Below are 14,999 nucleotides of genomic sequence, written 5' to 3'. Positions count from 1 at the left end.
ACTACAGATGTAATGTTTATACACTTTTTTGACACATTCATTTAGCTGATAATATTTCTAAACTTTTAATGGAGTTTTTCCACTTACTGTATTACTTTTGCATAAAGGATGAAAACATCTTCTATTACATAAAAAGCCCAAAAAATAAAAACCCCTGCACTTGAGGAAAGACAAGATTTTATCATAGGCTATAAAAGGCAATAATATGGTAAATTCTTTTCACACACTTTTTTATTATTAAGGGCAAAATATCAATGGTCTACTTACAATTTACAAACAGGATTGGACGTCAGAGACTTTTTATGCAGTTGGTGTAAAATTATTTTAACAAAGCATTTGTGAACTTTCAGTTGCAGTATTTAGCTGTCAATGCCAAAAAAATGGTAAAGTGTATAGTAGATTCTGTGTGTGTGCATGCATGCTTGCATGAGCGTGTGTATTTCTGTCTCTGCCAGTTTATTCAAGGTCGACTCTTAACAGAGGGAGCTGATCTCGCTTTTGCTGCAGCCCCACTTGCAGCAGGCGTTGGACAGGCCCACCACCACGTCCCGGCCCTTGCGGTCAGCTTTGCGAAGGGCTTCCAGGATCTCCACAGTGATGAATGAGCGTGACGGCCTGCTAAACACTCCCTCCAGGCTGTCTCTGTCTGTGGAGCCCAGATCCCGGTTCCTTAGGAGGAGACTCTCCACCACCGGGTTGGAACTCATGCCCTCCGAGGACTTCTCCTGACCGAAGCTGAACGGGTCCTCCACAACATCGCCTAAACCATTAGAGAATAGAAATGTTTTTTATCTTACACCCAGGGATGAAACAATAGTTTGACCTTGACAATTATTAATAATTAATAATTAATAATAATTAATAATTAATAATTAATTATTAATTATTAATTATTGTTGTTATTATTATTGAAAAAAAGCTAACAACATTATGGAAGAAAAGACTGTCAGAATTTGCAGGGATATTTCTGGGGGAAATGCCAAATTGTCCTTAACAAATGTAGCATGAACATTGGGTCCAAAGATTTAATAAACATTCAGGAATTTTCTTTTATTAGTAAGAAGCTCAACAAAATGCATCTATGTTATTAATGAGGATTGAAGCAAGAGTCACACACCGACTAACAATACCAAAAACAACAAAAAGTATTCCATAAAAATGGTGTGTATAAAAAAAATATAATTATTTTCTGTCAATCAGCATTGCCAATGCCATATGTCTCCCCACTGGAGTTATCATTGATATATGCTTTTCAGCACAATTGCACACAATCACAAATGAGCAGAAGGAAATATATCAATTCACAGAGAAATCCCAGATTATTATACAAAAACACACACAGAAAAAAGTTTCAAATGGTCAATGTTGCAGAAGCGCAATGAGCCTCTCACCTGGACTCCTGAGGGAACGTTTCCATCGTGAGCCACCGCAAGTGAAGATGACCGCCCGGATGAACTCACGGCCGCACAGCTTCACCCCATAAACTGGGTCGTCCATGGGCTGAACCCCAGTCACCAGCAGACACATAGCCAGCACCATAGCTTTCCACATTCTTCACAAAAGGAAATAAAGCAAAAGCAGCAGTTAAAATGACAGGAGATTCTTTGGCTTGTGCAGCACTTTCCTTTCTGCCTCCCTTTTTGCGAGAGCTGTGACTTCTTAGGTGACCCAGGTGTGGTTTATAAAGGGGTTTGGAGCCCTGCAAGGGAAACATGCATACTGCGCATGCAGGCCTTCCCCGAGCGAAGAACTGATTAGAAAGAGAGATAGTCAGAGACCTTTATGGAGACAAAAAGCGGACCAAAGGTGGTTTAATGAACCAGTATGTCAGAGGACCCAGTGATTTAATTGTGATTCAACATTAGAGGCACTTTTGTTTACCTTTTATGTCCCTCAATATTTTGACTTCATCAAATCCCAGTAACATTTGGTATTTAAAACCCTTCTTTTTTTGTCATGTTGTGAGAGTGAACACGCGGAGCATGCTGGCATGATGTCAACCAAAGGCAACAAGTGAGTTTATGTGATGGTATAGACTATATTGCATACTGGCCAACTCTGTACCATATTTGGTTTCCATGGGGCACAGCAATTTATTTAGCAAGCATCTAAATCAATAAATATAGTGGTACCGTGTCCCCTACTCCTAGCATATTAGTGTGTAATATGCATAGCTTTTTCTTTAAAAAATAAAAATGGCAAATTAAAACATTTAAAATAAATATGTAGACTGGCATTGTCTGAACACAGAAACTAACCATCCAGCCCAAATTATGCATGTTGCATGAATTCCCCTGATATATTTAACACCCTCTGACGCCACTACAGGGATATAGGCCATTGTGACTGTTATCACTATTATTTACATCAGTTTTGCCATTTTTAATCCACACCAAAACCTGTTTTACTTCTATGTGTATAATTTTGCTTTTCATTTATAAATTGCTTATTCCATCATCCCTTTGCCAAAAGGTGAACTGGGACAGGAGCAGTGACATTTTCAAAAGTCAGATAACATAGAAGTCTTATTATGAGTCAGAAAGAAATAATACACACTTTTATCTGTGTATCCACATAGTCAAAGGTCGTTTGTTCAGGAAATTAGAATGGGGATGATGAATTTGTAATTAATGTGACGATAACAAGCAAACAAAATGGCATTTTGGGAAGGTGTCCACCTTGGCATTCATTACCAGAGTGTCACAGGAGTGACCTACGGAGGCCATGGGAGCAATATGAAAATTCAATTGCCCGTATTAGCTACTTATAATAAATGTTTTATTGGACAATGCACACTGTAGATACATTTATATAGGCTAATTTATAGTTTTGTCGGGGGTCAGATGTTTTGCTTTATCCTATAGCTAATTTTATAAAAATGTGCAGACAGAAAATAGTCATAAATGAGAGAAGTTTGCAATTCTGTGCAAAACTGGTACTAGTGCTAACATTCCTTCCTGAAGTATAAAGAATTCAGATGAAGTGAGATGACATAAGAGGAAGTGAGTGCGTATCCAGTATCACTCACTTATACCTCATAATGTTATTCTAGCTCCAGTACAAATATTGACAGGTGACGTGTCCAACATATTTCTAAAATAAAATATTTAAAAGAGGAAGACTTAGTTAAACACAACTGCCTTTTTTTCAGATGTGGCCTACCAGACAGATGTCCCATTCCCAAAGACAACTGGTTAATAGCCTCGATTTAGTAGGCCTAATTGTATTGGCTATAGCAACTGTGTCTTACATTTTCTAGCTTCTATGATACTATCAAATCACTAACTGCAGAATTTTGATAAGCACAAAGGTGAACCTATTACTTTCACTGGCAGAGATGCTCTGCCAGTGAAAGTGGTTTGTAAAATTTTAATGTCTATGATGGACAAGGATGTTCAACAAATGGGCGTGGAAGGCTTTGTAGAAAAAATGTGCTGTTCGTGTCACTTTAAGGCAATTTGGCAGGACTCAGCCAATCAGAGAAAAGCAGGGGGAGGGAGTAGAAGCGGGTGGGTAGCAACAGTTGCCCTGGTGAGGACGAAGCGCCATAGCCACGGTAGCCCTGGCGACAAGAACCCAGCAACGAGAATCAACAACAACAACCGAATCCGCCATAAAAATTAAAAGAAGACATTTCACAGGTGGGAAATACACACGTGGAACCAGAGGTGAAGGTCTTTACATATAGGAAATATTTTATGTCCAATTGTGCTTAAGCTGGATTGTGCTATTGCTCTTTTCCCTTGTTGTTTCAGTAGCCATAACAGGCAACTGCCTTACATTGCTTGCTGACGTTAGCTCGTAACCGGTCGCACTGATAATCAGCCGAGTCCGTTTCTTGAATGGGGTGGTTTGTGCCCGCTGCTCATTCCAGCGACAGTGAAGTGTGCCTGCCATGACGACGCAGACACAGATGCATACTCAGACAGGCCGTTGTTATGGCGATGTCAAAATGCAAAAAGATACAAAATGGCGGTTGTTATAGAGACCGATGTAGCTTTGCTAGGTAGCTAGCATCGGTGCTGTCACGACACGACAGGCTGTGTGCTCGAGACCGCTCACATAAAATGGAACGAGTACCCAGTAACCGCTACTCGTTATTTTTTTTAACGTTAAAGTCACGTGCAGTCTGTGGCAGTTTAACACATCGCTTATCAGCCGCCGCCTCAATAAAAAAGATCTCCATGAGTAGGCAACGTTTACTAACTAAAAGGGAGAGCGTTTTGGGGTATCCAATATAAAAGTGTAACTACTTAGGACAGTTTATGGGTGGTGTTTAGTCAGGGGCTGTGTTGGAACAACTGGGGGCAACTGTAATATAATCTTGCGACAATGGAAAGTTGAACCAGCCGGTGCAGGTGGCTAACAGTTAACATCCAGCTAATGGGCGTGGTGGTGAAGGAGGGCGTGTGGCAGGTGATTTTATGGAGTTGAAGGTGTCTGGTTGGCAGTTGAGCATAAATGTAGGATATGGATTAGAAAACGCTTATTTGGTTTACAAAAACACAGATGTGGCTCATAATAACCAATTTTCGTCTGTGATATCTTTTTTTTAGTTAATCATCCATCGAAGACACAATGATGTTCATACGTTGATAGGCTAAAAGTCACAAATTAGGGACAAAGTGAAGGTGTAATCACCTTGTAATTGTGTGAAATAATTATTACCACAACTCACAATGCAGTACAGTATCAATGCAAACATGTGCTAAGGGACTTTCCCCTCAACGTGTTCTGGGCTTGACTGTGTGATCACATTACAGGTAATGAGACACCGAAGTGCTTGTTCCCGTCAATGCCCCCCTCACACACCCCACATCCACCCAGGTCAGCCACATACAGTGGTAACCTACTTTCAGCAATAGCCCCTTACTGAAGAAAACATGCAAATGTAGAACTCTTCCTTATCTAATGCACCCAGGATATCAAATGTTGACTAAGCTGTTAACCCGAAAAAAAAAATTAAAACTATCTATTTTAGCTGACCTGTCTCAACAAAACACAGTGAAGCAGCATTCTGTCATTATGCAACTCGGAACTGGAATAGCCTTCCAGATGATTTTTATTTTATTTGACCTTTGCCTTGCCTCGCCTTAAATGATGATACAGTGAAACAGTCCCAGGATAAATACTGGTTTGACCAATTCACAGCTAATGTTTGCTAAAGTTGCATCACTAGCCTCTTGTTTCTCTTTACCAGGGTGATTCCCAGCTCCTGTAATGGCCACCTCAGGCTACGTGGGTGAGATCCAGCCAGCAGCCCAACCCCAGGGTGCTACTGTTGTCACCATCACGGCGGGGCAACCTGACGCCAGCTCCACCCCTCCAACAGCCCCCCAGTTTCTGGCTGAGATTCAGACTACCGTGGTCACTCCCACTGTCGTCACACCCACAGGCCAAACCAGTCCCACTGATCCTGCAGCCTCTATCGCCACTCAGAAGCCCACAGCTGCTATTCAAACCCAGAGCACGGAACAGGCCCAGCCAGCTCACACACAGTATGTGACTGCAGAGATCCAGGGCTCCCCCACACAGTCTGGAAATGCTCAAAGCACACCTCAGTACATCGTTGTTACAGTAACAGGTAAGGGTTACTGAACATCAGGCATAACATCATATGCCATTGGCATTACTACCGGCCAGGGTAGGCCTGTGGCCTGGTCTACACTTTAGCTGCCTTACATTAATACTTTAGCTGCCTCACTACCCAATGCCTCTTTGTGATGGAATATACCAGTGATGGTGCACTTAGACAGTTGCAGCACATCAACAACCTTAATGAAATGTAAAATAAGGTCACCAACTTGTCAATATTGTTACTTCCCTTTTTGTCTTTCAGAGGGCTCCCTTCACTCAAGTGATAGTGTTTCAGACTCTAGTCCCCCTCCAGCTGTGGTGCAGACAGGAGTTCCCACGCAGGTTGTTCAGCAGGTACAGGTGGCCCAACAGGTAAAATATGAACGCACACCCAAACGCACTAATGAAAATAAATGCTTCCTTGACTCTTAGAGCTAAACAGAAAGTTTGTCTCAGCAGAGATCCGTGGTGCAGGCCACCTCTCAGATAGCCAAGACTGAGCCAGGCACCCAGCTCAGTGTCACCAGTCTACAGCCTGTTCATATCAGCCCGGAGGTAAGACAAAAACACACACAGTAACACAAACATGACTTCTGACAATCACATTCACCGTCGCTTACCACCACACACAGGTCATGGCAGCTTCCTCACAAAAAGTGGGATCACACGTAGATCCAAAACCGTACAACCTTCTCACATTTTAGCCAAGTATTAGTCAACTGATCACGTCTATGGTTCAACCTGCCCCTCTGCTGGCTTCCAGTTCCTTCCTAGTGTCGAGGTGACAGCGTTAGTGGAGGATAAGAGTCTAGAGGAACAGCAGCTGCATCATGAGATAGGACAGCCTGAGTGCCAGGCCTGGGCATCAGCGAACTACATACAAGAGTGCTGTGGCAAGCCCCTATACCTCCCATTGGACCTCCTTCAGTATTACCAGTCTCTTTACTTGCTCTCTGTGCGTGCTGAGAAAGAGATAGGAGGCGACCCTGCAGTCACAAGCTCAGGTCCTGACCAGCTTCCACTGCAGGCTATCCAAGTAGGTCAGGGACACACAGGGAGACTGCTGCTATAGAGTTAAGGAAAAAAAGATTGTGCCTGAAGCAAAGTAATGTGTTGCAGTTATAATAGGCGAGGTAAACTGTACATTAGTGGTCTAACAAGGCGTAAAATGATTCATTGTGTGTGTGTGTGTGTGTGTGTGTGTGTGTGTGTGTGTGTGTGTGTGTGTGTGTGTGTGTGTGTGTGTGTGTCACTCTCAAGGTCCAGCAGCAGCTCACACCAGTGCCAGTGCAACATGTGTATGCCAATCAAGTGCAGTATGTGGAGGGAGGAGACACCAACTACACCACCAGCACCATGTAAGAATAAAACTGTCCGTAATTTTCCTCCACAGAACGGTTATCTTTTTCTTTTTACAGTTTTCTTTGTCCTTACATGTATTTTTTTCATGTCTTTCATCCAGACGTTCCAGCGCCTTCCCTTACACTGACACGCCCCTGTACACCCAGACCACAGCTGCCCAGTATTATGAAGGGCAGCCGACATCTGGCTCCCAGGCTTCCACCCCTGGGACCCCTCTTACCGTCTCTGTGACTAGCGGCACTACAGGGGGTGTGTCCATGTTTGTGGCCCAGCCCACTAGTGCATCAGGGAGCGGAGCCACAGTGGTGAGCACAGGTGGCACTACCAATGGGGCAGGTGAAGGTGCTGGCACCAATGGCGGCGCAGCAGGCAGCTATGTGATCCAGGGGGGTTACATGCTGGGCAGCAGCAGCGGAGGGGCAGCCGGCAACAGTCAGAGCTACTCACACAACGCCCGCGCCTCTCCAGCCACTGTGAGTATTACAGAGGGCGAGGAGAGTAGCGTGCCGTCGGCAGACAAGAAGGTATGCAGAGGCGCCAAGCGCAGGAATTTTCTTCTCGTTTTTTTTCTCATCCACACAACCCTTTGGGGACCCACGCTCATGGCGTCATAGTTTTGTCCAGTGGAAAGCACAATTAAAAATGTCGTCTTACAAAATATAAGCCTGTTGAGTATTGATCACGTCAAAATTAGCGGTTACTGCAGTTTTTAACTGTGATTTCCTCCTCAAAGAAAAACAAAAGCATGACCTCATCATTTTCATATAATTACAGTGCATGTGTCAAGGGGCATTTTGAATTTGTCTGAAATGCCCAAAATGCCCTATTGTTCATCCGAAAATCATCCTATTAAATCACATATGCTAAATGGTTCATTGGCAAACATCTCATCAGTATTGCAGATCATTAAATCATTGCATACCTAGGTTGTATGCCACGGCACGCAAACAAACATATTTGTGTTTTCATTCCCAAATACTCGACAAACAGTAGATGTGTATGGATTTGTTTCATTTGTGGTTGTATCATGTATTAATAAGTGGGCAGCATGTAATGAATATTAATCTGAAAAACGTGGGTAATGTGATCGCAAATAAGTGTGCATTGTTTTGTGTGTGTGTGTGTGTGTGTGTGCATATATTTTGATGTGTTTTTCTGTTTGTGTATATTGGCTTTGCTAACTGCTCCAGCTATCTTTTTTCTTTTTCCTAATTGCCTGCGTGTCAGGTACAGTGGTTGCTGGACAACTATGAGACAGCTGAAGGAGTCAGTTTGCCGCGTTCCACCCTCTACTGCCACTACCTGCTGCACTGTCAGGAGCAGAAACTAGAGCCTGTTAATGCTGCCTCGTTTGGGAAACTCATTAGATCTGTGTTCATGGGGCTACGCACACGACGCCTGGGCACACGGTAAGAGCAGCCATCAGTCACCCAAACTCAGGTGTATGGGGACGTGATAGACCACACACAAAACCCACTTAAACCCCATTCATACACAGCTTGCCTATAAGCTCCCCGTCAGCGGCATACACATCTTGTTTCTATGCACTGTATGTTAAACATGCTTATAGATCATGTAAGGTTTCCAACAATAGACCAATGGAGATTTTCTAGAAAAATCTATAAAGCTCTTTGGGGGTGGTGCAAATCATTTGCCTTTTGCAGCAACACATGTGGGTTGAGATGAAGACGGACAGCATGTGTGTGGGTGAGTGAGTTTGATGGGTGAGCAAGTGAGACTGACTTTTAATAAATGTGGTAATATGGGCTTAGTCAAACACTTCTATATGTTTGCTTTTTGTATTTTAGGAAAATAAAGACATTATATATTTCTGTCTATAGACTATTTATGTATGTGTAGGGGGGCTGCCATAGGTTTACAAAGACAACATGTACCCTCTCCTCACACGTACTCCTGTTTCTCCCCTATAGATTTACTATGATGGACAGCACAGGCCTATTTTTATAAAAACCTGTTTCTTGTGTTCCTGACAGGGGTAATTCAAAATACCACTACTACGGGCTGAGGATCAAGGCAGGCTCTTCTCTTCTCCGTCTGATGGAAGACCAGCAACATCTGGCAATGAGGCAGCAACCCTTCTCACAGAAACAGAGGTACACACATATTATTTAAGTTGCTTCACGGTTCCAAACAGCTTCTGTAAAATAACAGAAATTTTCCATCTAGTCTCACGTTAGTTATTCATCATCTTCGTGTGGATCTGAATGTTTCATGTCCGTTTTCTGAGGCGCTCTATCACTGGTCCTGTCAGGTTGAAGCCCGTCCATAAAGTAGAGGGGATGACCAATGGCACGGCATCAGGAGTAGGCCAGCAGCAGCAACAGCAGCAGGGGTCAGGGCAGGTGGACATCAGCACCCAGGTTCAGCAGTACCAGCAGTTCCTAGGTGAGTTCAGCTAACAGTGAGCAAATACCTACTGGTGTGATAGGTGTTATTAGCGAAAAGACGATATACACACAACATGTAATAAAATATGAAATGTCCTCTGGTCTTGTGTTCCAGATGCATCCAGAACTCTCCCAGAGTTCCCAGACATCGACCTCCAGGGGAAGCCTCTGCCAGAAGGCATTGAGCTGGAGCACATAAAGAGCTTCCAGCTGCTGTACAGAGAACACTGTGAGGTAACTTACTGCAGGGACATTGCTAAGCAGATGGGCACCCATTGCCCATAAATGTACATGTGATGTGGAAAAGAATTTCCCCTTGGGGACAATAAAGTCTAAAGTCTAAAGTCTAAAAAAGTCTTGACTATTGTTTAGGGTTGCCTTTGTTTTTTAGTTGTTTTTTTGTCAGTGGAAGACTACTTTGAATGAAAGTACCCAGTGGAAGACTACTTTGAATGAAAGTACCCAATGTTACTTATAAAGTTAGTTGGACTATTACTATAGTAAATTAAAGTTTACTGGGAAATAGAAAAGTCTTATTTTCAGACAACTAAGGGAGAAGGTGGGTTTAAAAGTACTCAGTCAATCTTGAAAGTAAGGTCCTTTGATATCTACAGCCCCTTTTTCCCATTATTTATTATCAGTTATCAATGAATATGATTTTTATTCCTCTGCGTTCTTTCAGGCCATATTAGATGTGATGGTCAACCTGCAGTTTACCTTGGTGGAAACTCTGTGGAAAACCTTCTGGAGGTTCAGCCAGAGTCAGGATGGAGATGCCACGTTGGCTGTGTGAGTGGTGGAAACTTAAGAGTCAACAACATTCAATGTAACATTCTTGTCCGGGTACACGGTGCAGCAGCAGTTCCATTTAATAAATTCAAACCGTATGTGTGTTGGCAGACACGACGAATCAGAGAAACGCCTCCCCAAGTCCTGCCTGGTGTTGCTGTGCAAATATGATCCAGTGCTGCGCTGGAGCCGCGACTGTGACAACAGCCTGTACCAGGGCCTGGTGGAAATCCTCATCCCTGATGTCCTCAGGCCCATCCCCAGTAAGCTGCCATGAGAAGTCTACCTATGTACCTTAGTAACAGAGATCATGCACATAACAAATATCATGTAACAATATTTTCATCTCAGAAATGACCCCACAAAGATTATTATTTTTTTTTTAGATACAATACCATTTCCACTCTATCAGTATTGACACAAATAATTACAGTTGCCTTTAGAGATTAAGAGCTATTCTTTTTCTAACTATTCGGAATGGACCTTTTCCTTGGTTGTACCATTTGAACTGATTTACTGTAGCTGCTACTTTAGAACATGACTCTTGTTATTTACTGTAGTTGTTTCAGTTTCAGTTTTAGCCAGACCTTACATTTTTCTTTGAAAACTGCTACAAGAAAGGGGAACGATTCATGTGTATCCTCCAGCAGTGCAGCAGGACGCCATAGAAATAGTTTCCTTTTCCCAGGTCTTTGTCTTCAATGTTTATTAGAATCACGGCGGAAATTTCAGTTTGGCCGACTCATTGCCAGAAATTCTGTGACTCAAGCACAAGGTATTTGCTTTTGCTATACCCTGGTGCATTCTCAGAGGGTTCAGATAAGAAGATGAAAGCTTCTCTTGGTATTAAACTCGCTTATCTCTTAATATTCTCTTCCCCTTAGGTGCCTTAACACAAGCCATCCGCAACTTTGCCAAGAGCCTGGAGAGCTGGCTGACCAATGCCATGATGAACATCCCAGAGGAAATGGTCCGGATCAAGGTACACTCACTCCCCATGTAGTGGCTCGCTGGAACAACAAGTTCTCTGAGCCAGGGAGAAAGCTGTCTTTTTAGGTCTGGGGGGTCAATCATAACAAAAAAAAAAACACACTTTTGTATGAGACTTATTGCAGGTGCAATACAATAATCAATAAGCTCTGTGTTGCAGCCTGTGTGTAAATAAATGGGCACAATTTCAAAGCCTGTTATAGAAACAGTCTTGTTAGGAAGTTCTTTTTACAGTGTAAATTGTGTACTTTATCAGGACTTTTGATCCTGACAGCTATTATGTGCTGTGAACAAGGTGGTTAAAAGGTTAGGACTGTAACACTTGATCATGCCATGTCCCTTCTTCTCATTATTGCCCAGGCCAGAGCTGAGCATACATTGCTCACCGTATGTGGCCAAAAAAACAACAACACAAAAACAGTTGCCAGGTGGTTATTTGTAGAGAAATGTGTAGGTGTGCGTGCCTTAATGTAAAATGCATTTTCACCCTCTTCTCCTTTCTCAGGTAACATCAGCCAATGCATTTGCGCAGACTCTGCGTCGCTACACCAGTCTGAACCACCTGGCCCAGGCCGCCCGTGCTGTCCTCCAGAACACGGCCCAGATCAGCCAGATGCTCTCGGACCTCAACCGCGTCGACTTTGCTAACGTCCAGGTTGGTTTAAGCCTCCACACGCTGTGCCCTGGCAGCATTTCAGGGTTTGTGGTTTATTGCATTTATGTGTTAAGTTATTCTGCCATTTTTCTGAAACCTGCCTACCCAGGAAATGTAAACCGCGCTCTTTTGCTTTTTCTCAGAATCTCAGTCTTGTCTTCCTCTTTCCTCCCCGGGCGGGTAGAGCACATGGTTAGACGCAAAGAGACTTCAACCTGAGTCTCCTGTTTTTAAGTGTTGTCTGCCTGAATTGACTAATCTTAGTTGGTGGTGCTGCCCCCTACTGGTACAACTAGTGCCTTACTACCGACACATTGCCCTCCTCTTGTGCACTTTTTGCAGGAGCAGGCTTCATGGGTGTGCCGGTGTGAAGACCGTGTTGTCCAGCGTCTGGAGCAGGACTTCAAGCTGACCCTGCAGCAGCAGAACTCTCTGGAGCAGTGGGCGGCGTGGCTGGATGGCGTGGTCTCCCAGGTCCTGAAGCCCTACCAGCACAGCCCTGCCTTCCCTAAGGCCGCCAAGCTCTTCCTGCTCAAGTGGTCCTTTTACAGGTGCGATGCGAAAATTTAACTTAATTGCTATTCCCTCTTTGCCGCTGCCCTGAGTTTTAAAGGTCTGGGTCAGCAATTCTGGAGAATGCTTGTTTACAAAGAATCACTTTATGTCAAAATCAGTGAATCTCTCCTCAACGTCCACTACTACCTGTGTTAATACACAGCCTAGGCTCTGTAAACAGGCATGTTCCTAGCTACAGTGGGCCCTTTTGTTTACATACCAGTTTCCAGATCCTAGGCTGTGTTTTTGCGCATAAAAGAAGAGACAGGATCGTGAGGAACAGACGTATTTAATCATTTTAAACTTTGTGTCAGAAAAGCACTGAAATACTTCATCATCAATAGAGGTGATGTAGTTGCAGCAGAACACATGTGTACCAGTGGCTCAGTTCCAAATCCATTTCTGCTCTCCAGCTCCATGGTTATCAGGGACCTGACACTGAGGAGCGCCGCCAGTTTCGGTTCCTTTCACCTGATCCGCCTGCTGTACGACGAGTACATGTACTACCTGATAGAGCACAGAGTGGCCCAGGCTAAAGGAGAGACCCCCATTGCTGTCATGGGAGAGGTACGAGCACACCAATGTAAACAAGCTAGAAAATATAATGTGAGCCATATTTACAGTGCTAACACATTCCCCTCCCTGCCTTTTAGTTTGCCAGTCTAGGCCGAGGTCTTAGCCAGCTGGACCCAGACAAAGGTAAGTCCCGTCTACCGTATTGAAGGCTTTACTACAGTCACGCTTCAGGCACTTGTTTGTGACTCATTTACCCGTGTCTATCCCCAGAAGAGGACGAGGAGGAGGAAGAGGAGAGTGATGATGATGGTCAGGAGCTGACCCTCCCCGACGGCGTGGCCATGTTAGGAGAAGAGTCCCTGGAGCCGCCTGCCAAGCTGGCCAGAACCGACCAGAGAGTCCTCTTCACCACCGGATCAGCTGACAACTAGTTACACTACTAGTAATGGCTTGATAGCATATATCACACACATGCACGCAGATGTACATAGAACACTAATTTATACCTTCGACACATGTACATAGATCTTGTAAATGTGTGTGCTCGCTCCTGCTGCATACTGTAACTGTTCCACCTGTTTACGCACACACAATCAAAACACACACACACACACACACACACACACACACACACACACACACACACACACACACACACACACACACACACACACACACACACACACACACACACACACACACTTTATCAGTACTGGTGCAGCCTACAAGGCTCAACCACCTGTTGGGGCCATCAATTCAATACACAACCACTGGCTTTGCAGTAGGATGTGGCTTAAAAAAAACAGACTTTCTCAATTTGGAGACAAGTGCCGAGCATTGTAACCCTTCAGTTGTGTTGATCTGTAAAAAAAGAAAAAAAAAGGGCATGTTTTTTTTCTATTTCTCATTGCATTGCAACCTGTAGCCTCACTGTCTCCTTGCTGAGAAGCCCCTGCTCACCCTAGATCCTCCTGAAACTGTCACTGCCGTATCAAAGTGGTCTTGAAAAAACTGTAATGTGTGTGTGTGTATGTGTGTAAAGGTAACCTCTCTATGAGGAGGGTGGAATTTAGTTATTAATTCATCATTTAAATGCTGCAGCAAGGCGGTTGGGGTTCATGGATGAGTTTGTCTTATTGGCGTTTTCTTTACAAGCACTGGGGTCACACCGCTCTGCTGTTATCCTGGAGGCAAACTTGACATGCTTCTTTGAGATTTCTGTGTGTGCGTTACTGTGTGATTGTGAGTCACAACAAGTGTGGACGGTTTCTTCTGTAGATATTTTCTAAGGCTTTCGGGTTTTGATTTGTGATACGTGCGTAGATTTTTCCCGTTTTGATTTTTGAATTCGCCCCCACAAAAGAAAAACGTTCTTGTGTTCTTGGAGTGCCTGGCGCAGCTGCTACACACAGACCAGTTCAAATAAAAGCTACGGCTGTGGAATTGGGGCTCCTGTTAGTTAATCCCCTCTTTTATTAAACTTCTGGTTCCATGTGAGGGGTACTGTATGTGTCATATTTATTTTGTTCAATAATCTTTCATTCCTGTCCATCTGATATGTTCCTCCGTGGCCTCGTTTTCCTTAGACATATAATTTCTCTTGCCTTATTTCAGTTTATTCCTCTGTGTGCCAAACCCGTTTGCTTTCACCCCAGATCCTGTTGTTTTCATCATCTCTGTTTTAAGGAGGACTGTGCCTGAGTAAGAACGGTGATGTACTTATATTCTACTGTCTATTTATCCACTATTTTGAATTTTGCTGTCACTAAGTGAACCTCTTGTGCAGTGTATGGTGCTGTGTTGTCACACATTGTAAGCAACCTCAGTGTGCATTATTGATTTGTGATTGTACGTTGTTACCACAATCCTATATTGCATCTGATGACTTCTCCCCAGACAGGCTCAGGCCCTGCCTCTTTGCACATATCGCTGTTGTCTGAAATGTTTTTTTTTCTTTCTTTGAAGTCTTAAGTGTTTTTTATTTATTTATTGTTTCATGGTGGGGTGCAGGTGTCAGATCTCATGGGAACACTTCGTACCACTTGTCTTGGTTTTCAGAGAATTTGGTGCGAGGTGAGAGATCTGATGGCTCTGTCTGCACAGTCCTCCACCGACACTCATCTCCCTCCACTGTGCGTTCATCTCAC

General features: G+C 43.7%; 2 protein-coding genes across 3 annotated transcripts; one reads left to right on the top strand and one right to left on the bottom strand.

The window, feature by feature from the left end:
- Positions 1 to 473: 473 nt before the first annotated feature.
- rln3a (relaxin 3a) lies at positions 474 to 1,551 on the bottom strand (the record flags this gene model as incomplete). Its single annotated transcript, XM_080043561.1, has 2 exons — positions 474 to 760; positions 1,392 to 1,551. 2 exons carry the CDS (start codon positions 1,549 to 1,551, stop codon positions 474 to 476), a joined length of 447 nt encoding a protein of 148 aa, XP_079899687.1.
- A 1,971-nt stretch (positions 1,552 to 3,522) lies between these two features.
- Positions 3,523 to 13,381, top strand: rfx1a (regulatory factor X, 1a (influences HLA class II expression)). Of its 2 annotated transcripts, none has more exons than XM_080044740.1 (18): positions 3,523 to 3,641; positions 5,201 to 5,584; positions 5,840 to 5,949; positions 6,037 to 6,132; positions 6,838 to 6,935; positions 7,040 to 7,412; positions 8,167 to 8,348; positions 8,934 to 9,053; positions 9,212 to 9,345; positions 9,463 to 9,581; positions 10,030 to 10,136; positions 10,248 to 10,399; positions 11,021 to 11,118; positions 11,632 to 11,781; positions 12,124 to 12,332; positions 12,750 to 12,903; positions 12,990 to 13,035; positions 13,123 to 13,381. In XM_080044740.1, exons 2-18 carry the CDS (start codon positions 5,221 to 5,223, stop codon positions 13,281 to 13,283), a joined length of 2,673 nt encoding a protein of 890 aa, XP_079900866.1. In that variant the 5' UTR covers positions 3,523 to 3,641; positions 5,201 to 5,220; the 3' UTR covers positions 13,284 to 13,381. The 2 variants fall into 2 exon arrangements, with proteins under 2 accessions (XP_079900866.1, XP_079900865.1); XM_080044739.1 differs by having other exon boundaries at positions 7,040 to 7,463.
- Positions 13,382 to 14,999: the final 1,618 nt, after the last annotated feature.

Source organism: Ammodytes marinus, assembly GCF_949987685.1.
Source record: "Ammodytes marinus genome assembly, chromosome: 16".
Lineage (NCBI taxonomy): Eukaryota > Metazoa > Chordata > Actinopteri > Uranoscopiformes > Ammodytidae > Ammodytes > Ammodytes marinus.
This window is presented reverse-complemented; position numbering and strand designations above follow the sequence as displayed.

Bases quoted from the DNA above. Each gene is read 5' to 3' on its own strand.
- rfx1a (XM_080044739.1), top strand. From the start codon at position 5,221: ATGGCCACCTCAGGCTACGTGGGTGAGATCCAGCCAGCAGCCCAACCC. The intron at 9,582-10,029 runs GTAACTTACTGC...GCGTTCTTTCAG, and splicing joins TGTACAGAGAACACTGTGAG to GCCATATTAGATGTGATGGT. The intron at 13,036-13,122 runs GTAAGTCCCGTC...GTCTATCCCCAG, and splicing joins CCAGCTGGACCCAGACAAAG to AAGAGGACGAGGAGGAGGAA.